At 38.4% G+C, this 27,728-nt stretch overlaps 1 protein-coding gene across 2 annotated transcripts; it reads left to right on the top strand.

Moving 5' to 3' along the window:
- The first annotated feature begins 518 nt into the window (after positions 1 to 518).
- On the top strand, positions 519 to 27,728 carry LOC592016 (retinol dehydrogenase 8). Of its 2 annotated transcripts, XM_030984000.1 has the most exons (8): positions 519 to 794; positions 7,401 to 7,576; positions 7,936 to 8,103; positions 13,472 to 13,612; positions 23,143 to 23,427; positions 24,181 to 24,360; positions 24,937 to 25,030; positions 26,580 to 27,728. In XM_030984000.1, exons 1-8 carry the CDS (start codon positions 778 to 780, stop codon positions 26,911 to 26,913), a joined length of 1,395 nt encoding a protein of 464 aa, XP_030839860.1. In that variant the 5' UTR covers positions 519 to 777; the 3' UTR covers positions 26,914 to 27,728. The 2 variants fall into 2 exon arrangements, with proteins under 2 accessions (XP_030839860.1, XP_030839859.1); XM_030983999.1 differs by lacking the exons at positions 23,143 to 23,427; positions 24,181 to 24,360; positions 24,937 to 25,030; positions 26,580 to 27,728 and adding exons at positions 14,771 to 15,781; positions 17,018 to 17,469 and having other exon boundaries at positions 532 to 794.

The raw sequence follows: 27,728 nt of genomic DNA, 5'->3' as shown, positions 1-27,728 counted from the left end.
AGATTTAAAACAAACAAAAATGACATAGGGAAAGATAGAAAGTACTATAGGTGGGGTTAAGGGGGGGGGGGCCTATAATAATTTTGATATCATTGTGAAGAAAAATATTTATGCTTTATGCTGATTATAACATCTTCTTGACGCAAGAATGATTTCTATGTGAAAATCAGCCCTACTCTTTAGATTTATTGTCGAAAAACCCCATTTTCAAGGCGAAATATTTGTTTCCAAAATATATTTAACATGATTGTCATATAAGTATATAGAGAGTGCAACTTCTTATCTTTAAAATAAGACCCATTTCATGAGAAATGAACAATTATAAAGGCAAAAACTGCCGATCGGGAAGACCGTCTGCAGTACTCATTACGTATGCAAGACACGTAAATTCTTGCATACGTGCTGAACAAAAAAGAGGGTTTTCGCACCGGCTGCGGTCTGACTGCCCACCCCCCCCCTCCCAGTCCGCTCATGCGCGGAGCTCGACGCTAAATATATTACCCTGCGCTCAACCGTGCTGGCTCTAGGTGTACGTGTATTTCCGGGTTGACACAGGACGATCCTCATCATTAGAACAACGAAAGCACAGGAGGACACACAGTGTCCGAGCTCGGAGCTCCACTATACTCGACTATATTCTTACGAACCAGACTAGACGAAAAATAGCCACATTAATATAACAAATCAGTAGTAAAGGCAGCAGCAACAGGAAGAGCTCTGGAGGCCACTTGTGATGTACTCAAGTTCCACTGATAAAGAAACTTCGAAAAGTTAGATATGGGATCAAGGACGAAGTGAGTTACCCGCTGAAGACTAATATTTATTTATTAAGGGTACCCGTCATTGTTAGTCAAACAGTTTTTGAGCGTCAAGAAACGCCTGGCTGGAATGCTCCCTAGTTAGTGGAGATAGTGCACACAGTGTGTGTTTGGCAAGTATTGAATCCAATGACAGGGGGGTAATAATATATCTGTAAACAGGGGCGGCGCCAGGTTATTTTTTTTAGGGGGGCGATTGGGCGCGCCAAGCAGGGGTGTCTGAGGGGGATGTGCCCCCCTCATGTTGTTGTGTTGTTGTTGGTAATTGGTTAATGGCGTTCATTCAGTATTGAATATATACGCCATATCTTGAGTTTTATAAGAAAATCAGTTACACATAAGAAATTTGAGAATAATTATTAGGGATAAGAAGGATAACATCAAACAAACGATCTACTCAAGATGACGCTCTTTTCATTTCACCTCGCTGTTTGATAAAGTCGAGTTCTACGGAGCTAATACAAAAGAAAAGTTCGCTCTAAGGCCATATAAAAAATAAAAAAATGTTTTATTAGCGTCCTGTTTTTTTCGAAAAATAGGAAGGAGGAGGCCTTCTTTTTTTCTTTCAAAATGGCCGCTCAAAATGGCCGCTCAGTACATTTTCCCTGACAGTCGGGCTATTTTTCAAGATTGCCGCCGACATTTGTGACCCGGCACCACAAAACCAACAAAAAGTCGCAACCAGCGATTCTCCGTAATCAGCTAAAATGTCAATTTAGGTGAAAAAAATAGATTTTTGTTTTTTTACATTTTCTGAAAGAGTGGTCTTTTCTGTACCTAGTATCAAAATTTGGAAGTCTAAAACATAGTAGAAGATGTGTTTTAAACGGTTTTTCTAGACCACTTTTTTTCGCACAGCCTTCGGTCTCTTCCAAAATTTGATCACTTTTCCCGAGCGAAATTATCGTGGTCCGGAAATGGTCAGTCGTTGCTAACGGGTCGTGCTACGCGGGCTGTGATTGGTCCGTTATAGCAATCAGTGCGGCGCGCCATTTTGTTTGTATCCGCTTTCACATCCGAGTTCCAGATTTGCGTTCGTCTTATATTCTCCGTTAACGACTTCGAGTCGCTTGAGTTGTTGCATTTTCAAACTTGTGATAAAGGATGAGAAAGAGTTGTTGCATTTTAAACTTGTGATACACGATGAGAAAGAGTTGTTGCATTTTTAAACTTGTGATAAAGGATGAGAAAGAGTTGTTGCATTTTAAACTTGTGATACAGGATGAGAAAGAGTTGTTGCATTTTCAAACTTGTGATAAAGGATGAGAAAGAGTTGTTGCATTTTCAAACTTGTGATAAAGGATGAGAAAGAGTTGTTGCATTTTTAAACTTGTGATAAAGGATGAGAAAGAGTTGTTGCATTTTAAACTTGTGATACAGGATGAGAAAGAGTTGTTGCATTTTCAAACTTGTGATAAAGGATGAGAGAGAGAGTTGTTGCATTTTTAAACTTGTGATACAGGATGAGAAAGAGTTGTGACATTCCCTAAATAATTTTGTTTTCATTTCTGTGCTTCCAAATTTATTCTCCCATAAGAGTTTTGAAATCAAGTTCTTATTGTAAACACACATTCACACTCTTGGTATCATCATTTTGCTTACAGCTATCATAATTCTCCCCCTTCTTTTCCCTCTCTGTCTCTCTCTCTCATTCTTTCTATTTTTCGTTATTCTATGTTGGTGTCTTTACTGTGTGTCTCCTGCCTTTCTTTATTTTTATACCACTTTCTGGCTGGTATTTATGAATTGCTCCCATTAATTATCATCAGGATGGCTACTGGAAATGAAAGAGCAAGTCATAGTAAAAATACTTTGAACCTCCTGTGAGAAAGAAAACAGTATGGGAATTAAGTATAAAGCAAGTTCATAATGTGGTTACAAATAATTGCCCAGATGTATACAAAACAAGATAGGTGACAAGCAGTGTTATGTAAGGGGGAACAAAAAGACTCCGGGTCCACCATGAATAGGCATTGTCTAGTGCAGGTGTCTCGGCACTATGTTGCAGTTCACTTAATCTGTCCAATTACAACTCTATACATTTACAACATAATAACTTTTGAAAGACTTAAGTCCACACATTGAAACCTCAGAAACATAATGAACAGACTATGTTTGACCATCAGGCCAAATTTCAGCCTAATCTGAAAATCTCTTCATAGTGGTTGCTATGGCCTTTTGATTCACCCTTCTATTGATTTCCCTGGGGTTTGCTTGCTCCGCATGCTTGAATAGCCCCAAACTTTAAAGCTCTCTTTCTCACAATTTAATACCAGTAACCTCCCTCACCAGCTCTTTTCATTCACTAAATATTTAGGAAGCTTCAATTTGGACAAGTAATATACCATTTTAATGAGGAGAACTTCTTCTTTCATAATCAGATGAAATCAGGAAAATAATTTTTGCGACTTTTTGTTGATTTTGTGGTGCCGGGTCACATTTTTAGAAAAAAAAATTAAAATCAGTAATAGATCCATTTTAGCAGTGTTTTCATGTTTTTTTTCTTTAAAAAAAAAAAAAAAATTATAAAAAAAAATTAAATATTTTTTTTTTTTTTTTAATTCCCCAAAAATAAAAAATAGGAGGCGGCCCCCCAAAAGGAAGCGGGCGGGGACGCTAAACATGTATATTTTGTTAAGTGGCCTCAAGGAAAAAAACATAAAATGCCGTGGCAGGATTTCACGCCCGAGATTTGCCTTCGAAAATTGCCCGTCCAGAAGGCGTTTTAAATCATAACAATTCCATAGCTCTTTTTAAAAGTGGAATAAATAGAAAAAAAGAGTCCGGGAACTATATCGAGATTATAAAACATGTGTGTCATGAAGATGTAAACAAAAAAGCGTAGCCTGATAGTGATAAAGTTGAGCAGCAATTGGAAATGCAATACAAAACATTAATCAGTTCATGGTGATAATTTATCATTCGACTTCTACTTTGCGCTATATGTACTAAATGATCGCAAAACGGGCAGGGACACAAATACAATCATTGATTTTTGCTCTAACATTCGAATCATTTATTCGTAGATTTGTATTATTAAGTGGCGAAAGTGAAATTTTGAAAACATAATGCACAGATACAAAAACATACCAAACATGTTTTGATTCTTATTCTAAAAAAAAAAACGGCAAATTTTAAAAGATCTTTTTAAAAGGAGGGAGGCGCTATAGCCCAGTGGTAGAGCAGAGCAGCTCGTAACCGGGAGCTCCCTGGTTAGAAACCAAGTTGATATGCCATGGTAAGGCATAACTAACATCACATTTCGTTCGGAGAGGTCTTAAACCCGGTCCCCTGTTTGCCTAATTCAGAGCATACACATGCTTCATATAGCAGTCAGGAAAAAAAAAGCGAACGGTACAGGAAGCTACCTTTTATGGATAGGCCTAAATTGAAGGTTTGACTTAATTAGGGAGAAGAAGGATAACATCAAACAAAAGATCTACTCATGATGACGCTCTTTTCATTTCACCTAGCTGTAAGATAAAGTAGAGTTCTATGGAGCGAATACAAAAGAAAAGTTCGCTCTAAAAGAAAAAAACATAGAATGCCGTAGCAGGATTTCACGCGGCCGAGCAAGGCTATTGTTTGATCGCTATAATAGTCCGACTTGCTATGGATTCTTGTTTAGCTACAATAAGGCTGCGTATTATGTGTGTGTGTGAGGGAGGGGGGGGGGGGGGCGGCGAAGTGAACGGCCGGACCAAAAATGGCAGAGGCCCATCAGGAGGGCTCCCCTCGCTAGTTATAAGACCGCTATTCATTGGACAACTATTCATGAAGACCGCTATTCGTAATTTGAGAACATGGTCATTATGTATAAGGGTCATGAATTCGTAATACGACATCCCCCTCCCCAAAACTAAATAAATAAATAGAAAGCATGAATAGAATAATAAACTTAACTACAATGACAAATAATGCCCGGTAATTGGGAATAGCCGCCTATGAGGGGAACAATGGGCGCAACAACTATTAGCTGCTCAAAGAGCTGTCTTTTTTGCGTTGCAATAACAAAGTGCTTGTAAAAGTTACAAGTACTATAATATCTGTATGTTATATAACACACAATGTGAACATAACGTGTTCAAGGCCTTATAACTATATACAGTGCGCGTTAAAACAAAAGACTTTACTAGCGCTAGCTAACAAATATGAAACGTCAAAACGTCACGAACAATTGACAACAAATTGTTACGACAAATGCCACCACTAATACAATTTCTTCGCGAAGATTCATGTTTGGAACAGATAGGCGATTTCGAATTGTTCCATCTACCGAAACGTTTTGATGATGCAGGCTCCTGACAATACGACTATCATTTTTGTAATATCTTTAATTTGCAGATGTTTTTTTTGTTTCGTATGACATATTTATAAACGCCCTATCATCTTATTTCAAGCACAATCTTTCAATCTCATTGATTATAAGTATCATTTTTAAATCACGGGTTTTGAAATACAATAGCTGATTTTGCGAAGATTTAGAGAACCTACGTTTCTATTCTTTAAATCGATCTTGCACGAGAAAGAACAGATTGATGATATAGATATATGACCTATTTTGATCGGATGACAGAACAAAATAAATGTAATATGAAACAAATAATGTGTCAAAACATACAGAAGGAATACAATTATACATATCGTTTTTGTTTTGTTCGTGAACAAATTAATATAATACAAGTATTGACCACATTAATGAACAGAAATGAACAATCATGCCAACGTCAACGCCTACACAACTTCGATGTTTGGGAGGGAAATAAACAATCAGAACAACAATCTAAATCAATGTCTTGTACGTAAAAAAATAATAAAACATATCAGTAGCCAAGGTGAAAATTTTAGAGTCAAATCTTTCAAGACGAGAGCGGACACACACGCGGGGATTACATGAATAGGTAATGCGTAGGAACGGGCGCGAAAGCTTTTCTTTAAGCTCCCATTCACAAATTCACAATTCACAAAAAACTCTTCGCCGTTAAAGGTAAAGACCAGTTATGGTCATGCGATTGCATTGTGTAATATACAATTCCTTTCCAGAAGCTATTGCGACGAGCACTGCCGGGAGATAACATGCTACCCACCACTCGGGCTGTGCATGCAAAGATTTGCGAACGAACGTTCCATACGTACATCATGTGGGGAAACTGAATTCAGACAAGGATGAATATTGCAGTAAAACGAATTGTCTTCTTTCTCTAATAATTTAGTGAAGCGGCAAAGCTTAAGCGCGGGAGGGGGGGGGGGGGCAACCGAATTAAGACTAGGATTAAGAGTTATAATTAAATGAAACGTCAAAGTATACGATACAACGAATCCTTTTCTTTTCCTAATAATTTAATGAAACGTGAAAGCTACGCGCGGGATGGGCGAAAATGATTTCAGACGTGGATTAAGAATCAATCAAATGAAACGCCAAAGATTCCGCGCTTCGCGCGGGAGGGGGGGGGGGGGGAGGAAACTGAATTCAGACAAGGACTCGATACAACGAATCGTCTTCCTTCTCTAATAATTTAATGAAACGGTAAAGCTTCCGCGCTTAGCGCTGGATGGGCGAAAAGGAATACAGATAAGGACTAAGAGTAATAATTTATTGAAACGTCAAAGCTTTGTCACTGAACCATGACTGTACGCAGCGGGGGCTAGGGTAGGGGGCAGTTTCCATAAATATAAAAAAACACAGAAAAAGCAATAAATTTTCAATAATTTATTGCATTTTACCCCGGTTCCCAACATAAACAAATCTTATGTGTACCCATGCCTTGAGCCATAATGCATGGCCGTCCAGAGAATTTTTTTATGTTGGGGACCAGGGTAAAATGCAATAAATTATTGAAAATTTATTGCATTTTCTGTTTTTTTTTAAATTTATGGAAACTGCCCCCTACCCTAGCCCCCGCTGCGTACAGTCATGGTTCAGTGACAAAGCAATGGCCTCGCAACTGTGAGGCCCCAGGATCAAAACCGTGTCGATGTGCTATATTAGTGCCCTTTTGTGGGGCATTGATCCTCATTACTGTCATTTATGACTTAAGGGCGTAGGTCCCCTAGTTGATAAGCATAGTAGCACACACATACTTCAGCAGTCACGCAAAACACACATTGGCAAATTATTATTCAATAAAATCTGAGAATGTATACTATTATCTAGATCTATTATTTTTAAATTATTTTTAAAATAATTCCGTAAATTGAGGTAAAAAAAAAAAAATTTAACCTTTATGAGCAACAGTGTATGTATATTTGTGCATTGTGTCGATGTCATGTTATGTTTTTCCAATTTCTAAACGATTTTGAGTGTAATTATTTCCTATTTCAATGTCATGCTTTTTATGTCTTTTCATACATTTTAATGTAAACGCAATATGTAAAATCCCACAATGAATTTCCATGTTATTATTGGACGAAATAAAATTGAATTGAATTGAATTGAATTGAATAGCTGTTAGTGTATTGCTTCGCTTTGATACTCATCAGAATGTAACATATTATCGCTCAAAGTAAATATGGCTCGAGGAAACATGATCAAGGAGAACATACACATAACATATTCCTTGTTTCTTTACTGTCTCTTTCCAGAGAATTCGCAAATTACTCCAAACTGTCCCGCATAGAAGAAGAGATTGGCAAATTCAGAAATGGCGCCGTCAAAAGGAAAAAGGTCACCGCGCATGCACAAAATGGCGGTGAAATTCAAAGTTCAGAGAAGAAGACATCAAGATCATCGCCACAGGCCTTTCATGCCCCTGATGGAGGTGAGTTTTGAGTCAGAATTTTGTTCCAGTAATTCTGCAAGGATTTTTTTAATAAAAAAAAACAATATATTTTTAGTTATTAATAGTTCGCCATTCCGTAACATCCCAATACAGAAGCCAGACAACCCACGAGAACGACAGCCCCAAAGTAAAGTCCAGTAGTGTCAGTCGCAGGAACCCTATAAGAAAAGTCATGAGAAGGCCAATAAACATTACCCAAATGTGTCGTTCTTTTAAAACCTCTGAGAACTTGTCAGAGGACCCGCAAGACCATTCGCATGTGGCCATCCATATATCTATTTGTTATCTTGACTATGTTGTTTACAATTCTTAATAAGCGTTGATGTTATTATGTCTAGGTTATGGATGGTTCATTCTACTTGCTGCTCATTGTACGCTCATCTTCAGGGAGGGGATTGCTAAGTGCCTTGGTGTATTCCTACCAACCTTCCGAAGTTACTTCGATGTGTCCACGTCTCTGATTGGTTGGATTAGTTCCATCTGTGTCACGTTTGCTGATTTCACAGGTATGGTAGCTTTGAATAACAACTCTAGATTAGTACAGAAAACTTTCATCAGTTGGGGATGATGATAACATGTAGTTTTTAAGCTTCTCCCAACCTTAAATTTGTTATGCAAGCTTTCATCCACTCCTGTGGACTTTCTCAAGCTAAGTGGTCAGTCTGAGACAGTCACACGTTTGCTTCGCTGCACTGCCTGGTGTCCTGCGATCACTGGATCAAAGATCGGTGACAATAGGTACCCGGAAGCGAATTTTTTTTCCGTACTCGAGAGGGCAAATACCCCATGTGCGCATGCGCGTGGACTTATGATTTCTCTGCTACTTCCCATACGAAATGTACATGTATTCGCATCTACTGTGCACGATTCGCGTTCTACGAGTAAACGATGGCATAGTAGTCTTCAAACACAGACTCTGATTTGCCAGTTTGACAAAACAATTACGCATATATCGTGCGTAGCAATAGTACTAGTATTCAAGTCTGAGTAGTTGTATGATTCAGACATTTTAGTGCTTACAGAAATGCATCCCAAATTGAATAGCATGGTATAGTAGTCTGCAAGCACAGACGCTAATCGGACAGTTTGACAACATAGTGTCTTGAGTAGTGCTTTATATTCAAATATGTGTAGTTTTATGATTCAGACCCTACTGGTGCGTGTATTGGAAAGGCATCTCAACTTGCAGAGTGGCATAGTAGTCTGCAAGCACAGACGCTAATCTGACAGTTTGACAAAATAGTGTTATTCAAGTCTGAGTAGTTTTATGATTCAGACCCTACTGGTGCGTGTATCGTTGTGTTAAGAGTTAACATCCTTCTGGCTCTCAGCAGACCATGATTATAAATAAAAGTAATACAGAGAGTGCGAGCATACTGGAGGGAGGGCTAGAGAGAGAGAGAGAGAGAGAGAAAGAGAGAGAGATATGGAGAGAGAGAGAGAGAGAGAGAAAGAGAGAGAGATATGGAGAGAGAGAGAGAGAGAGAGAGAAAGAGTGTGAGAGAGCAGTGGCACAATACATAGGCCTACCATGGGGTCTGGAATCATTAAACTACACAAACTTGCATAAAATCACTACTCATCAATACACAATATATTATTATGTCCTTGCAGACTACTATACTACACTCTACACATTGAGATGCATTTCTAACGCACGCACCAGTAGGGTCTGAATCATACATCTACGCAGACTTGAATAAAGTACTTCTCAGCACACTACTAGTATGTTGTCAAACTGTCAGATTAGCGTCTGTGCTTGCAGACTACTATACCATTCTATACAAGTTGGCGACTTGAATAAAGTACTTCTCAGCACACTACTAGTATGTTGTCAAACTGTCAGATTAGCGTCTGTGCTTGCAGACTACTATACCATTCTATACAAGTTGCAATGTATTTCCATATGCACTACTGGGTCTGAATCATACAACTACACAGACTTGAATAAGCACATCGCGACACATACGCATATTGATTTGTCAAACTGGCAAATCAGAGTCTGTGTTTGAAGACTACTATGCCATCGTTTACTCGTAGAACGCGAATCGTGCACAGTACATGCGAATACATGTACATTTCGTATGGGAAGTAGCAGAGAAATCATAAGTCCACGCGCATGCGCACATGGGATTTTTGCTCTCTCGAGTACGGAAAAAAAATTCGCTACCCGGAAGTCCCTGTTTAGTGATGGCTTCATCCTCTTAATCCATATGGAATCTTTCACTCTTTCACTCTAGATTAGTTGCGCTACAAATCTATATGACAAGAGGTATACAGCATGGGACTTCTATAGTCTTATATATAAAATAAGCATCACATTGAAAGGAATGTTACACGCTGGAATTTGGGTGTGTCAGGTATACTCGGGCGTAATCGACACAACTTTCTGTTTTAAGAGGTGTTACGCATTTACATATTTCCCTCTGTACTTTCATGCATGTCTTGAGTTATGTACAGGTTACTCTTTATACAATACACACATGTTATACCTGTATAAATTGTTTTCTTTCTTCATTACTATGAAAACCCAAATCTGCGCATTTTAGTCATAATTTGGTTAGTTCTGTTGTATACGGGTCCCCACTCAGAGGTCGGAATGACCGCATGCGTGTTGCCAAAATGTCCGGTAAAGGGGTACTTTTCGTGCGACAAAGTCCGGCCCGAGAATTGTACAAAAAAGGGGTGTATTTGACTTTTCACCCGGAGATTTCTTTAAAAAAAGGGGGTATTTTTCATTTTTTTCCCTCTCATATCTTTGGACTCCTGAGAACTTATTCCGAATTTAGGGGGGTACATTGAGCATTTTTCCTGATTTAGGGGGGTCTCCAAGGCAGGAAAAGCCCGCGAAAAGCCCGCGAAAGGGGGGTTCGGAAATGTTGGCAGTCCTCAGATAGGGGGTGGTTTCAAAAAGAGGGTACGAGCATATGCGTACCCGAAATAACACTGAGTGGGGGCCGGGATACGGGTGTGAGTGTTGGGCAATAAACAAAGAGCTTGGAAGAAGATAACAGGCAACATGACCGGGTTCTTGTTACTTTGTCCCCTCAGAGAGACCATACAACTGAAAGCCAGTAAGTATTGCAGTCTCTCCAACGGCTTCCTGTTAAATATCGTATAGATTATAAGTTACTCCTGCTTGTATTTCTTTTTTTTTTTTTTACATGGGTCTGCCCCTCAGTTTCATCGTAGTGTAATTAGCCTTTATATATACAATCCTTCTAGACATCTGAGATCATCAGAATCATCTTTGGTTGTGTTGCAAACTCGAAATTCTTGGGGGATAGGGCTTTTTCACGTTCCGGTCCGTTATCTTGAAACAAACTGCCACAATCTTTTCAATTCAATTAAGTTTTATTTCTGTTTCCAACAAAACATTGCAAATCAATAATAATCATTTACAAACATATTTGAAACAAAGGGGTCCACTAAAAAGCAATAATAGTACAATAATATTGTGAACCCCTCAAATGATAGTTAGGAATAATGAGAAATCGAATTTCGGAATTCGTAACTACAAAAAGGAACTAGAAATAGGGAGGAAAAATGGATGCCAACAGAGACGAGAAAAAAACTAGAAAATACTTTACATGCCAAAGATAGGAGAACACGGTAACAATACAAAAAGAAGACGACGCCAAAAGAGAAGTGAGAGATCGGGGGTACAGAAAGTAATTCAAATGGATGAGCTGCATGTGGGGTTGAGAAGAAGATGATGAAGGAGATTTGTGCATTAGAAAGGAGATATGCATGAGAGGGTTCTAGAACACATACCCCCTGGACAACCACCCTCTACAACTACCCGAGTACCCGCTACCCCTGGACAACTACCCTAGCCTCTAGGACCACTACCCCCGGGACAATCACCCTCTAGGATGATTACCCCTAACTAACTACTCTCTAGGACAACCACCCCTAGGACAACTACCCCGGACAACTACCACTAGGACAACCACCCTCTAGGACAACTACCCCCGGACAACTACTCTCTAGGACCACTACCCCCGGGACAATCACCCTCTAGGATGATTACCCTCCATCTAACTACTCCCTAGGACAACCACCCCCTAGGACAACTACCCCCGGACAACTACCACCTAGGACAACCACCCTCTAGGAAAACTACCCCGATTCATAATTACCCTATGAGTGGTTATTGTCCTCCTCTCCTCTCAGCTCTACTATTATGTAAAGAAGCTAAATCCTTGAATATTGCACAATATTGAGTTGTCTTTCAGCCAAGTTTCAGTTACTCCCATAACAGAAAACTGAAAATTCAGACTATTCAACAAAGCAGAATACCATCAAAGTTGCTTAGAATACTACGACAATTATATGTAATATGGAAACATTTATCGAGCTCAAAGAATATTTAAAAAGGGTAGAATTAAGGTCATCAGGCAAATAACAAGATTATCTAATGCATGTAATTACTTCTATCAATAATCAATACACAATAATATACATGTGTAGTGGCCTTGAGTTAACATCGTTTGACAATGGTTTAATACATGACTTTGGTGCTTACGTATTGTTGCAAAGATCACATTTTGCCTCTTAGGCGCTTCCCCAACCTTTGTAGATTTCGGAATACAGGGAGTGCCAATAGGGACTTTTAGAATTGCCGAACGACAACGTGGATTGCTACGATCGACGTCCTTTTAATGCACTGACTTGAATGGACGTCACACGTATCAGTCCACGCAAATCTAAAAGTCCCTATTGTCGCGTTTTACTGACCCACTTCTTATCCCTTTCTTCCCTGACGTCGGATTTCACTGCCTTTCTCAACATTTTCTAATTGCTATCTGATATTCAACTAACGACTTTTTCCTACAACGATTGCCGTCTCTACATTTCCATAGGATTTGGTACTAAACTTTGGACTGGACTTTTTGTAAGACATGTAGTGGCATTCAAAATCTACCTGTGACAAATTGGTCTAACAAATGCACTCGTTTAAAAACGAATGAAACGATAATTATCTTCCCACTCGGCTTTGTAAAGTACTGGAGTGGCGTCGCACAGGCCTAGTTCTCGGGGATGTTGGTTCTGAATGGCCTTACCCCCTTCAGCCTGCTACTTGAATGGTTTCACGGTGTACCTATTCTATTGTATAGGCTCTATTGTTACTTTGAGCTGGTAGACTTGCGGTAGACTTTGCGACCGGCGGGTGTACCGAAGTGCTGACGTAATGCTCGGCGGTCGTCAGCTTTGTCGAATATTGGAGTGGCGCGCTGGCGGGCTGGATGGGGATGTGCTTTTGGTTATTCTTTTTTGATAGGCCTCTATATTCTACCCGTCTGGGATAAGTGGCCTTTCGGCATGGCTGGAGTGGCGCCGCACACCGGTACTCTCTGTGTCGTTAGCATGATTCATCTGAATATACAGTGCGTCCCAGAAAAAAACGAAACCGAGAATTATCGATGTTTTATTGTAACTTAATCACAATTATAATTAATAAATAACACATATGTGTAAAGCTTAGATCCTCCTCTTTCATTTGATGCAACTCATATGATGCATATTTCACGCATGAGTGGTTAAAAACAATTAAATGAAGAAATGGTCATTTGGCGAACGGTATCTGAATTTCAAAGAGAAAATCACATTTCGAGAGCGTTCATTTTCTGTCCTTTCATATGACACCTCAATCAGGAAAAATGAACCAGGAATAAGACAATTCTGTTTGTTTAAAGTAATGCTTGCATTTCCATAATTTTATTATGCATGGCTGATCGTCAACGAAATGGAGTTTGTTCTTTTTTGCTACGGCAGGCAGCCAGTGAAAACGAATTCGTTTAATAAAATTATGGAAATAATGGATGCGAAATATAAATTGTATGTTCTTTTTAACTATCAATATTGATTCAGGTTTGATAAGCGGTCCTTTATGCAGACGCTTTGGATGTAAGCCTGTCGCTATGGTCGGGGGTTTCTTTGCTGGACTCGGCCTTACACTTGCTGCTTTTACGGTCGAAGTCAGCCAACTCGCAATATGTCTAGCGATTTCAGGTAATCACGTAATCTGATTATTTTTCCTAATTTTCCACTTGGAATTAAATAAATGTTTTTATTCTCCGGCTAATGGCAAAATCATGAAACTAGATTCAGTCTTCCCTCCGTCTTCAAATCATTTGCACCTGCTTATGATTATCTGAGACATACATTTCATTAATTGATTACATCGCATTTAACAAATTTGAAAGATTGGATAGATGTGATCATTGTAAGAATGAATGCCTGATAATGTTAAATGTCACAGGTGACCTTGATGGCCCTACTAATAGCGTTTGATATCCTCGAATCGTATAATTTATATAAATATAAGATGCTCCTTGACATATTTGAGGAGTTAATAATAAAAAGGAACAATACTTGTTGTTGTTAATAGGTAGGTTGAATATGACATTGTACAGAATACTTTTCTAGTTGCAACAATTTTTCTTTACTAAAAACGCTGATTTCGGCTCCATACTATATGAAAAACCTTTTCTTTACAAATCTGATATAAACAAATGTTTCCCTAATGAAATGGTCACAACCCGCCGTGCGTCTTTTTACATTGTGCGTGTCCAGAACCGCGGTCGGATCGTAGGCCAACTTTTGAGTATCCCACATCCTTCTTACAATATCTCGCCGTGGGCGCCTTTCCCTTCACACGCCCACTCTTACGATGGTAGGCCATTAGTTCGACAAGCGTTATAGCCTGAGCTGGCAAACGGTCTATCATATGTCGGGTCAGGTGTAGACACCTTCTCACAAACATACATTCCCTTCACCTGCAAGAATCCAATAGGTGAACTCCCACCCCTCGTACAGGTATCTTACAACTGCCTTGTGCTACAACGGCTGCGCGCGTGTCACGTGCGCTCATCAAGAAACGTAGGTTTGGACATGTCGTTAAGAAAACATTCTGCAGCCGATTGAGTGTTCTGCGTTCTTTGAAGAAACGTGTAGACCCGTGGGTCCGACGCAAGGATTTTCTACAAAATTTGTCGTAGAGAGCAGACGCAAAGAGGTACGCGACCGGTTATGACAAAGGATTGAGTAAGGGCCTTTTTAATTTTCTCTTTGTACAATATCAAATTATGTATATGATTTTATAAACATGAAGGTGCCCCTGTAGATAAAGCACTAACAAGTTTCACCCATTTATTTTCTTTGTGTTAGGTATCGGTCTTGGTCTTTCTTTGACGCCCAGTCTTACGATGGTAGGCCATTATTTCGACAAGCGTTATAGCCTGGCCAACGGTCTATCATATGCTGGGTCTGGTGTAGGAATCCTGGTCCTCGCACCGGTAGCCCAGGTCCTTATAGACATATACACATGGCGAGGTGGTCTCATGATATTAGGAGCACTGGGTTTCCATGTTAGTGTATGTGGTGCCCTCTTGCGTCCTCTCCGAGTTGATCAGCGATCAGATCGACGAAGAAAGGACAAGATTGAATACAAATCCGTCGAAAACAATGGACCTTTATCGCCAAACGATCGCTTTGAAGACAGCCATACGAAATCTAGTGAATTAATAGAAATGCAACATGTAGAGCAGAGTGAATCTGGGGATAGGTACGAAGACAGGGCTCGCCTTTTAGAGGACGCAGAAGATCCAGGAGATCCTATCGTTACCGATTCGGACGAATACTCCAACAAACTTGAAACCCACGATGAAGACGAAGACGAAGCCAAGTCAAGGGCCAATCGATGCATTTCTGTACTTGGGCTTTCTTTGTTTAAAGACGTTTTCTTCGTCATACTCGTGATCGTGCAATTTTGCGGGCGGTTTGTTTACATGGGTTGGCTTATATATCTCATACCTCACGCCGAAGAAAAAGGAATAGCGCCTCTCGAAGCTACCTTCATAGCCTCTATAGCCGGTGTGTCAAACATTGTTACTCGGGCTGGGCACGGGTTGATTGTCGACTATAAACTGCTTACTGCTGCCCAACTTCTCACCATAGGTTCGTTCGTGTCAGCGTTGCCCATGTTGCTAGATCCTGTCTTAAACGACTACGCTTCGTTAATGGTGGGATCACTGACCTACGGTGCAGCCAGTGGTGTATTCTTCCCAATCGCCGTAGTTGTGATCAAGCAGTCCATCGGTATGGAAAGATTCCCCAATGCTCTAGGATGGTCGTACGGTTTCGCAGGAGTCGGACGGATGTCTGCAGGTTTCATTACAGGTACCTCATGAGTTTGCTTACAGTTACAGAAATAGGAATTTTCAAATTATCAGTGTCAAATTTGCCTTGAAAGTATTCCAGATTGATGGGAAACATACACACTTTAACAAAAGCAAAATTAAATCAAATAAATAGACAGTGAGTAGGCCTTCTTTTAGGTACCCTGTGGTTACATACCATGATTTAGTTGACTGTATTTGAGGATGTAGCCCATATTCATGCCATTTAACTCTTATCAGAAGAATGCCAACAAAGTTTCCAATCAACATTAAATTACCAACATGGTAGCGGACTGAAACCCAAATGTCTCGACGATCTGCACAAACAAGAATGAAGGAGGTTTAAGGGCTTAAAACTGTAGGCAGTCCCCCCCCCCCCTCCCCTAACAAAAAATACACATGAACAAAAAAATTCCTTCTTTGTTCACAACAAAAGCTAATGGATAACTTTTTAATTAAAGCGAAAAGTTATGTCCTTTAATTTTATTCGACAGTTTTTGTTTTAAGTTTTGTCTGTTTAAAATTTGGTTTCTGCAACCCTCCCCCCCCCCCAATTTTGCCGCCAATAGTTAATCAATGCGTTTCAAACCCTAGCAGATCAAGAGCCATCTATAGACATAAGTTAGCCAGCTTGGTTGTAGTCGGTACAAACATGACGTATACAACTGTGCCACAACTGTTTAGCCATTTTCGCGAAAAAGAATCCAATGAAACCGCTCGCGAAGAGCCTAGAACCGTTAGGGTTAGTGAAAGGGTTATAATAATCATGCGAACGCTGCATCCATCAACTTATCGTTGGCTCAATCGGTAAGGATAGCGTACAATCTTGGGAGTTGTTGGTTCGAGTCTCGGTATTTATTCTGTCCTATTATTTAACTTTATAAATATAAATATTGAGGCAAAGCAATACAATAATCAAAGTCTATGTTCAGCTCTAGCGATCCAAAAATACCACGAAGAGTAATGTTAGACTCTCTAGTTGTTCGCTCAGTATATTTGACTGAAGTGGCTAAACAGTTGTGTGAAGAAAATAGACGCCGTATGTGGCCAACTCTCCACATGAAGGACCTAACCCTGGTTGAGGTTAACGCCACTTACGTCCAAGCGGGTCGCACAAGTCCGTTTTATTTTTTCTCTATTTTGCAAATATATTAAGGTCGTATACTCTCGCCTATAACATCTCATCTCTTATCATTTTTGTTGATATTCTTATTCATCCTCTCTCTCTCTTTGCCAGGTTGGTTGTTTGACCATTTCGGGAGCTACGATCAAGCCTTCATCCTGCTCGGTCTGATCCAAAGCTTCGCAACGGTCCTGCTCTTTGTATTCCTCTATATCTCCAAATCTCCAGAGGGAAGAAAAAAATGAAAATACACCCCATAAATGTCTGCTAATTCAATTGAATCAAATTTTAACTTTCGCCTATGCCTTGCACATCCTATTCCTCCATTTTGCTAGATGACAGATGTAGAATAAAAAGAATTATAATTATGTTTTATCTTAACCAAAACAGAGAAGGAAATCTAGTTTTTCTTAAAAGGAGTCGTATTAAAGCCCGTTTACAGTGTTGAGAGCCCCAAATTCGCCAAATATTAGATGACAAAATTTCACTTAGATAAATTATTGTATCATAACGTGAAAGAGGATGTTAGTTACGATACACTTCTGCAAAAAAAAAAAAAAAAAAAATGTGTTTGAAGATATTTGTTGAAAGAATTCGTAATGAGGATTTTCTGTTGTACGTAGAAAACCTAAAGTTTGTTTTCTTCTATCAATATTTTACTTCAAACACATTTGTTTTGAAAATCCTTGCAGAAAATGTATTTTAAAAGACATCCTCTTTCACATTGTGATACATTTTAAATGAAATTTTGACATCAAATTTTAAAAATGAAAAAGATATATCATAACAAAGTACGGTAGGTATGACTAACAATTCTAAAACTTTTTGTTTTATAATAATGCAGGCCATTTTAAACTGTAATGCTTTACCTTTCACAATCGTTACCTAAATATTGAATTATAATGGTAAATGTAATGATAAAGGTCATTTTAAACTGATGCTTGAAGAACATAACATTCTTTATTTTATAATTGTCTTTGTAAAATATGTATTATATATGTGAACTACGATGAGGTTGTTATGACATAAAGCTTGCAATATTAAAATGCTGCACTTAAAGGAATAGTTTCCCGAGTCAATATATGACACGGTTTCGAAAATCTTACTGGCTTCCTTGACATAAGCTGTGATTAATATTGATTATGATCATTCTTATATAAAATATATAAGATGTAAGAAGGAACTACTCCTTTCAAGCTGCTCAAACAACCATGACGTAATATATACGTTGCTGCAAGAGAGACAATCATGTATAGTGTGCAATTGTAGTTGGAACTTATTTTTTCTTCTAAAATGTTCATTTCTTTTGCTGCGATAAAGTGCCTGTGACAAATTAAAAGTATATATAATGGAGCAAGCAATACTTTTTTGCCCGTAAATTTAATTAAGTATGACTGGAAACTAAATATTAGGTTTGCACAGTCATTATTATGTACATATTTCATTTCATTATTCAAGGAGAGCTGTTAAAATTATTTTACGAATATATCCGTATCTGCATACATCCGTCATCAAATTCATTATATATTATATATTACCCGTATATATTCACAATTCTTCGTCATTATGTAGTTTCAAGCACAGTTTATGTACAATTGATGTGTTTGAAACAATGAGTAGGAAATTAGATTATACTATTTTTTGTGAAATAAAAAATATTCCTTTTATTCTAACGTTTGCGTGGATAACATAATTCATAAAGTTTGCACATATACATCTGTGATGTTTTTAAACTGATGCTCTAATAGCATCACATACTTGATTACATATTACTGTCTTTAAACATTTTAATTTTTGTTATGTTACCTAAGCAATGAATTTTGATCGTAAATGTAATAATACAGGCCCTTTTAAACTATAGTGCTTTTCCTTTCACGATTGTTACACTTTTTTGGCCTAAATATTGAATTCTAATGGTAAATGTAATGATATAGGTCATGTTAAACTGATGCTTGAAGAACAACGTTCTAGTTCTAGATTTTACAATTGTCTTTTTAAAATATGTATTGTATGTGAATTGTGAGCTGCAATGATATACCTCTTCCTTGACATAAGTGTGTGATTAATATTGATCATGATTATTCCTCTATAAAAGATTTAAGATGTAAGATTGTAATATGATTTCATTTGTTTTGTTGAATTGTAAATATATATAATGTGTCAATGTTGCTGACTGCCAACCGCGACTTTTTGATACCATTTTTGTGGTTCAAGGACACCTACCCCCTGGAAATCCACCACCCCTCGGATATCCACCCCAGTCAACTACCCCCTAGGACAACTACCCCTAGGACAATTACCCCCTAGGGCAATCACCCCAGGACAACTACCCCCCGACAATTACCCCCAGATAACTACCCCCTAGGACACCTACCCCGGACAACTACCCCCTACGACAACCATCCTCTAGGACAATTACTCCCGGGACAACTATCCTAGGGGGTAATTGGGGGTAGGTGTCCGGATACGCATTTTTGCATATGCTTTTTCAGTAGAACGGAAATGTAACAAACAAAATGTAGTTAGCAGGCGGGTGTGTGTGAGTTTGTGTTGTTAAAGAGTGAGCTAGATAGAGGGAGGAACAGAGAGGGGGATAAAGAAAGAGAGAGGGAGAGAGCGAGAGAGAGCGAGAGAGAGCGAGAGAGAAAGATGGGGGAGGAAGAGAAAATATGGACCACCTGATAGACGGAAATGATGGAATAGCGGAAATGAGAAGGGAAGGAAAAGAGGAAGAATTAGTTGTATTTTTTCAAGGATAGACTAAATGGAACATGAAAATCCGAAAGACAAATAAAGTTTTAGATAGAGAGAAAGGCAAAGGGACAAACGGAAAAAGGTTAGTGATGGAACGACTTTGAAGAAAGTAGTAGAGAGAAGGAGCAGGGCATAAGGAATCTAAAGTTATAGAAAAAGGATATAATTATAGAGGTGACGATGATATAGGTTTTCCCGGCCAATTCGCAGTATTTTCAGTCCATTTGATAAAGCGTTAATTCAATGAGCCATTTTTGCAATGAAATCAAGGTAAGGTAAGGTAAGGTATGGTATTTATTCATCAACATATCGCAGCCAATGGCTGAATTGCATGCATGATTTACAGAGATTTGATTAAAAAAATGAAAAACATATTTACAATTCGTTATTTAACAATAATTCAAAGACAGAAAAATCAAGGTAATTGCATTATTCTTTAAGTGCCTCGTTAATAATTATTTCATTCATTTCTTACGAATAGTTGTATTTCAATAGTCAGAATGCGAATTACATACATGTTAGGTATGGCAAGTAAGAATGTTTGTCCTACCTAGCAATATCGAATGAATGCAATTCTCATTCTGACTATTAAAATACATTATTCGTAACAGGTGAATGAAAAAACAGGAAGAACAATATAAAAGAGACGTATTATCCTTTGATTATTGGGCTATATACAACTACTTTGTTGTGACCACTGCTAATGATTTCTTTTTTTTTAATCAGAAAAAAAAAATCCTTTTTTATAAACAAAGTCCTGAATTGAAACCATTTTCTTGTAAACTTATTAATTCTACAGTTCGAATCTGCAATATACTTTTTTGAAATAATTTATAATCGAAACTCTACTATTATCAAAGTTGGGCAATGTTTTCTTTATTTTGCATGTTTACCCATCTGTCGCACCACATCAATATACCATTCAATGCATACTTATTTGAACCTCTTAAACCAAATAATTTATCTTGTAGTGGAAATATCATTCTATTTCCGGTTCTAGTATACATCCAGTGTTCCAACCTATCCCAAATAATTTCGTTTATGTTTATAATGCGTAGAATCACATAGCAGGTGTAAAACTGTTTCGCTCTGTTTATTACAAAATGTACATTCTTCTCTTGGGACTATATTAATTTTAAACAGTAAATCATTGGTATATAATATACGCTGGAAAACCTTAAACTGAAACCATCGTAGAAACCACATCAATGGTACAATTAAATCCAATGGAACAATATGTTTTCCAACTCTTGTGATTTAGGTCCGAAATGCATTTCCATTTAAGAATTTTTTTACATTTACCCCTCCTTCTCTTTAAGACAATTGCATAGATATGTGAACATCCTTTAATACGTTTCATAACCAATGCCATTGTATCTGGTAAAAGGGGTTGTGGCGCCCTTTAAAAAGAAGTACAATTGCTAAACCCTTTTCTAATTGCATCGCATAATTCATGATGAAAAGAGAACATTTATTTTAATATTATACGTATCTTGGAAATCTTCCAGAGAGAAAAAAAAATAACCATTTGTCTCTAAAATATCATTGACAAAACGAACTCTCCTCTTACACAATTTTTTAATTGCATACATTTTGTGTTGTCATGTATATAGGGCAAGCGTCTCTGTCTTACCTATACAGTATAGCAACAACTACTGCATGCAATTCGCATTCTGGCTATTGAGATACAATTAAGTATAACAGGTGAATGAAATAATTTGTATCGAGGCACTTCACAAAGACGTACGTACATATATATTAACCTGGGTTACATTACGTAAATAGCCTACTGCCGAAAAGTGATCTCTGGCATTAAACATCGCAAATGCGTTTTTTGAGGTTTTGACCTGAACTCTACTCACCAAAATGAAACCTGCCTGGTTCATAGTCCGCCATTTTCGAACACAATCCCAAGGTCCCTTATTTACATAAACAAATATCATATCGACCGATCTTTGAACACATTTGGATTCTAATCATCGTTCTTTTATTGTAAAACGCATTTCATCCAACACGTTTATAGACGTATCCATAAGTTCATGAAGTGAGTCCCGGGGAAGGAATAGGTTATCTCGCAAGACTGGCCTCTCTGGCCATTGGTTCTGGATTTAAAAGGTGAGAGAAATTCGATCTAAATCGTAATCCTTAATTTCTTATTAATGCAACTCTTTCTGGGATGAGTAGTACTATATCAGCCTATTTCAACCTTCTCTTTATCATTACCTACATGCATAAATAATATTTGCATAATCAAACGTTATATTTGTGTCCTGCACTTTTTCATGAATTCACAGCGTGTCTCACAGGAATCGTGCACGGCTAAAGAGGATCTCGGCATAATACGAGACAACTTGGCTCGAGGTTGTATGTTTATTTCCTGAGGTCTCTGTAAACAGGGGCGGATCTAGCTTTTTGCTAAGGGGGGGGGGGTTTGACCAAAATAATGACGATGCGGAGCATCGTCCACGAGCCGCGAAGCGGCGAGCCGATTTTTTTTTGGGTGTTTATTTGAACCCCGTAAGTGATGTTTTCCTGGCATCTATTAACACAATGGAGACCATAAAAAGCAGTGCATGATAACGTCTTTTTAAATCAAGTAACAGTTTAATACATAGTTATATCCAGAGTTATCATGTGTTTGGTTAAGTTACCAGATGAGTTGAATATCTTCTCACAATATTTGCACTTGAAAGGGTTTCTCTCCAGCGTGCGTTCTTTTTTCTTTCTTTTTTTCTTTCTTTTTTCTTTTTTTTTCCTTTTTTTTTTTTTTTTTTGGGGGGGGGGGGCCGCCCAAGGGGGGGGGGGTTGCAACCCCCCAACCCCCCCTGGATCCGCCACTGGTAAACAATCCGTAGAAGCGCTTATCATTGTTACGGGACAAATGTTCGTCACTTAAACTTCTAATATACATTAATCAATGGCTCTAGGAGATTTGAAAAATTAAGGATTCGTGATTATTATTCGTCACTATAATTCATACACATACAGGAAAATGATTTAATACACGGGGCGGGGGCGAACGTGTTAACTGTAGTCAGTGGCAGATCCAGGCTCCCCCCTGGGAAAAAAACGTGTAAAAACACGTTAATGTAACCCTTTTTTGGAGATCTCGAAAACTTGAAAAATCGCACCCCCCCCCTTTGGCGCTCAAGAGGGGGGGGGGGGGGGGTGCGATTTTTTAAATTTTCGAGGGCAAACAAAAAAATTAAAGCACACTACCCCCCCCCCCCCTAAGAAATCATGGATCCGCGTCTGACTGTAGTATCCCCTCTTTAGCATTAGGTCTACACAGAAGTTTGTTCAATAGTACCAAAGTTCATTGATTAACTTACTGCTTTGTCATCAGTCATCCTTTAGACAGAACAAAACGTATTTTGGAATATGATGTGAAAACGTGAAGGAATCATCTCCATAAGGACCTATTTCTTTACTGATATAACTGATGTAAAGTAACACTTAAACAAAATATATATCATTTTCTATAGTAAGTTATCAGGCGTTCGATATGGCGCCAAAGATTACGCTGATCACGGGCTGCTCCTCTGGCATTGGTCTTGCTACAGCTGTGAAGCTTGCCCGGGAAGCTGCGAAAGGGTATGTGGTGTACGCCACGATGCGCAACCTAGACAAGCGGAGCGAGCTGGAGAAGGCCGCAGGACAGGAGCTCAACAGTACCCTGTTCGTTCTCGAGCTCGATGTGACGAAACACGACACGATCACGGCTGCGGTGAACACTGTGATAGAAAAGCACGGTCGTTTGGATATTTTGGGTGAATATCAAACAATAATTTCAATACGTTAGTATAGCATGCACCCCCCCCCGCCCCGCTTAAATAATAAATGCAGTATTATGCCAGTCGTGAATAATCAAAGGCATACAAGGCACAATTGTTTGGAAATACAAATAATCGGGCAATTCTCACCTCATACCACAGAGATTCTCGAATATGTCATTTAAATACCTTAATAATACCTAGTGTATTTGATGACGATAATAAAACGTTTACCATGATAATCTTGTTTTCATTCGCTCTGCTCGCTCACAAAATGTTTGCCTCTGCGGGTGATATTATCAGCGTTATATCTTGCTACAGATGCTACGAACCTAGTGGAAGATGACAGAAAGGTGACCAGTTAGCTCGAGACCGTCCTTATTTCTTTTATCAACACTCCTTCTTTTCCGTGTTGGGGGTGTTCTCACTATTCAGCATGATATAAAATCAGGATAACCTTATAATCATGATTATCATAAAAGTAAAGAATCGACATCACCGGAGTACGGTAAAATTATATAGATGCATATTCAATCTTTTGTAACTTGAGGCAAATTTTTCTTTCATGTTTCTTTTCTGTATCCCTTTTTTTCTTGACATTACCTTCTGATCATCATTTTGCTTCAATGATCTCTTTCTCTTATTTTTTTAATTTGCCCTATCCCTTTCTCATTTCTCTCTGTCTCTCTTTGATATGTGGGTTCCGTGTGATATTATTTCTCCCCCTTGAAACGTATCGACCAACATCAGTCAACAACTCGGGTATTGGCAGCTATGGTCTCCTTGAAGACACCACCTTTGAGCAGATCAGAAGAGTCATGGAAACTAACTTCTTTGGGGCCGTTAGGATGACCCAGGAAGTGATTCCTATTATGAAGAAGCAGAGGTCAGGGCGTATCATTAACATCAGCAGTACCACCGGTATATTTGGTGAGCGGAAAGATGCCTTCATAATTGAAAACAAGATCTAAAACTAGGACTTCTGGGGGTGTTTAACAAAGATCCTAAATCGAACTTAAGTCTAAAAATTATGGAGAGCCATTGTAGCCTTAAAATAAAATATATTCAAACGAAAATTCAAGGATTTCAGACTTTTATAAATTCCACATCACCTTAAGAACATGAAATCTCTTTGATAATAGAGAATATTGAACGATTTAAATCAAAATGTTATGCCTTTTAAAATAACTTTTACAAAATATTTCCATAGATGCTAACGGCTTTCCATAATTGTAAAGTCCAACATACAGATAAGTTCAACTTAGGATCTTTGTGAAACAACCCCAGGATATATAGAGGGAGAGAGAGGAGCGGTGAGAGGCAGACAAAAGGAGAGAGAGAGGGGAAGAGCGAGAGAGAGAAACAGAGAGAGAGAGAGAGAGAGAAACAGAGAGAGAACGCAACAAGATATTGTAACAAAATCATAAGTAACCATGCATGAATAAACAATGAATCTTCGGTGCAGAAAATTTGGAATTCAGTTGATACTCTCAAATTTTGTGACAGGTATCCCTTACATGGAGATCTACTGCGCCTCTAAATATGCACTGGAGGGTTTTTCCGAGAGTCTAGCGGCCACCCTTCGACCTTACAATATCTGGTAAGATTTATTCTCCCTAGTACCTTCCCCTATTTCAGCTCGATTCTTCTCCTTCTTCTCCTCTCCCTACTCCTCCTCTTCTTTTTTAAATCGTATTTATAACCTTCAGAGTTTCTTCGAGAGTCCAGCGGCTACTCTAAGACCTAATTCAGGGAAGACCTACTTCACATTCCCTTCCCCTATGTACTCCAGCTCCTCCCCCTCCTTCTCATGGTTGTTATGATTGAATAATGTCTTTTACGTGGCGATCTCGCAGCGCCCGATGATGTTGGCCATTTTTAACCTTACCACTTCATCATTCGTACATCCCCTAGCTACTCCTCCTTGTCCTATCGTGTAACTATACCAAAAAAAAAACAAAAAAAAACTTCATCAATTATAGTATGCTCTATATACATGAGCATGTAGCTTTGGACTTCTAGAGGCTTTCTTCGTCTTCCTGCTTTTCCTCTTTATCCTTCTATTGATCTTACCCCCACACCACCTCCAAATTCTCCTCCCTTGTATATCCCTCTCTACACACTTTCCTCATCTCCTTTGGTCCCTTTTATTGAAGGGTAGTAGCATTTTTCTTGATGTTAAGCGTTTAAGGCATGAATTATGGATCAATAAGAAAGGAAAGTCATCAGGTCTTCGTGATTTTGTTAAACAAACAAGGCATTTCATACATGTTTTATATTTTTACCGAGGTGTATAAATAGGTTTGTTGCCAGAAACATTGTGAAACGCTGTAACATCATACGGAGCCTGGTTGGAATTCTCCCCTTGACGGAGTGAGCATGCACTGTATTGGGTGTAATTACCTCGTTAGTTATGAGGACCGCTATTCATAATTAAGGGACTGCTATTCGTAACGCGGAACTTCCTATACGTGAAGGACCGCTGTTCATAACACGGAAATAGGGGTTATTATATCCTGCATCAAAAATTTGTTGGCTTTTGATTGGTTGAGAGCTCGTCACATGACCAAAAATATTTGAGCTATTTTTAGAAAGTACTATATGAGAGTACTATTTTGGTTTACTATTTGGGAGTTGAAAAAAAAAATGTGAATTTTTTTTTTGAATTGAATCAATTTTTTTTTCTTCAAATCTTAATTTAATGAAAACAAAATATTTTAAATCTTTTTAGATGAGATGAGATTTTCCCAAAAATGTTTTTGTTTTTTTTTTTTTTTAAATAAATTTTTGATGCAGGATATAAAACAAATATACCATGCCTTCTATTCGAGGTACTGGTTAAACTATGGGCCTCGGTGACTCCAAAAGTACCATTTGCTTCGGGGCTGCGCCCCTCAGCAAATAGTACTATTGGAGTCACCTCTTGCGCATAGTTTTAACCAGAACCTCTCAAGGCTGTGAATATTTGTATACTATTCATAAAGGTATAAGAACTGTTATTCGTAAGTACCGCTTTTCATAATGTGAGACGAGGGTCGCTATTCATAATTCACATTGAGGGTCAGTACTCATATAGGTGTGGGTAAAATTTCTTTTAATTCAACTTTTCTCTTTGACATTCATCCTTTTTCTTTCTCTCAAATGTTCAGGGTGTCTACTATTCAACCTGGGCCGGTCCATTCCAAATTTGGCGAGAACTTGGCGGTCAATGACCTCCCGACTTTCGACTTTGCCCTTCAACTTGACCCGAGTGACCCGGTTCGAAGGTCGGTCGAAAAATGCTCTTCGGTTCTTCGTAAAGGTTTTGATAACCCTCAGGAACCGGGAGATATAGCAGACGTCATCCACAGAGCAATAACAGACGACAGGCCTCATTTTCAATATCCGACAAGTCAATTTCGCGCCCAGTACGCAGCCAAAAAGTTTGTTGACCCTTCAAATGATGCAATGGTAGAATACTTTGCTGATGCATGTACTCCATGAGATGCAAAGCCCCCCCCCCCCCTCTTCATATTGGAATGATGTCATATATATCATCACCAAAAGACGAAGGGTCTCTTTGTAACCATGGTTACGAGCAGGGTGTTGCTAGGGGAGGGTTCAGGTTACACATTGACCAGTCTCTTCTTTTTTTTATTTAATTATTTCTGTCGAAAAGATGTATTAAGGAGACCGTATTAGCGACATTTTTTAAAAACATTTTCTTTGCACCTGTCAGGAAATTTAGAATTAATTGTACTTGACATCTTTATCAAGGATTTGTTAGAAAGTGATAATCAAATAAAGAAGAGTGAAATCACTTTTGTTGGGCCAGTACTTTTACTTTGAATATGACGGAATGATGTATGGCCAAACAAATTTTTGGGATCAATTTATTATGTCCTCCTATATTTATGTTGCATTAACACAAAATGAAAAGAAAACAAACAGACATATAATTTCCGACTACTATTATTTAAGATCGTATTATATAATTTCTAGGCTGTTTGATTAAAGGCAATATGATTTATTTTATACCAAGTATAAAGGAAACCATAAACTAACATCATATATTTATGTTACATACAGATAGATCTCTGAAGATTTGTGATTAACGTCATCTTTTGTTGTATATTTTCTCCCTCTTTTTTCTCGTTATCGGTACCACCTCATCATTAACATTAGACCTTATATTTACTTTGAATTGTATACTTTTCTTTTATCATTGGGGGTAGTCCTCGACAAATCATTTTTGATTTTTGACTACCCCTTCTATATTTGCTGATTTTCTTTTTTAAACATACATTCTTCAATATGTA

This window comes from Strongylocentrotus purpuratus, unplaced genomic scaffold, assembly GCF_000002235.5.
Source record: "Strongylocentrotus purpuratus isolate Spur 01 unplaced genomic scaffold, Spur_5.0 spur5_scaffold_14, whole genome shotgun sequence".
Classification (NCBI taxonomy): domain Eukaryota; kingdom Metazoa; phylum Echinodermata; class Echinoidea; order Camarodonta; family Strongylocentrotidae; genus Strongylocentrotus; species Strongylocentrotus purpuratus.
The sequence above is the reverse complement of the archived record's forward strand: the minus strand, read 5'-3'. Positions and strand labels throughout refer to the sequence as shown.

Coding starts and splice junctions, on each gene's coding strand:
- LOC592016 (XM_030983999.1), top strand. Junction 7,577..7,935: donor CTTTCATGCCCCTGATGGAG/GTGAGTTTTGAG, acceptor TATTATGTCTAG/GTTATGGATGGTTCATTCTA. Junction 8,104..13,471: donor CACGTTTGCTGATTTCACAG/GTATGGTAGCTT, acceptor ATATTGATTCAG/GTTTGATAAGCGGTCCTTTA.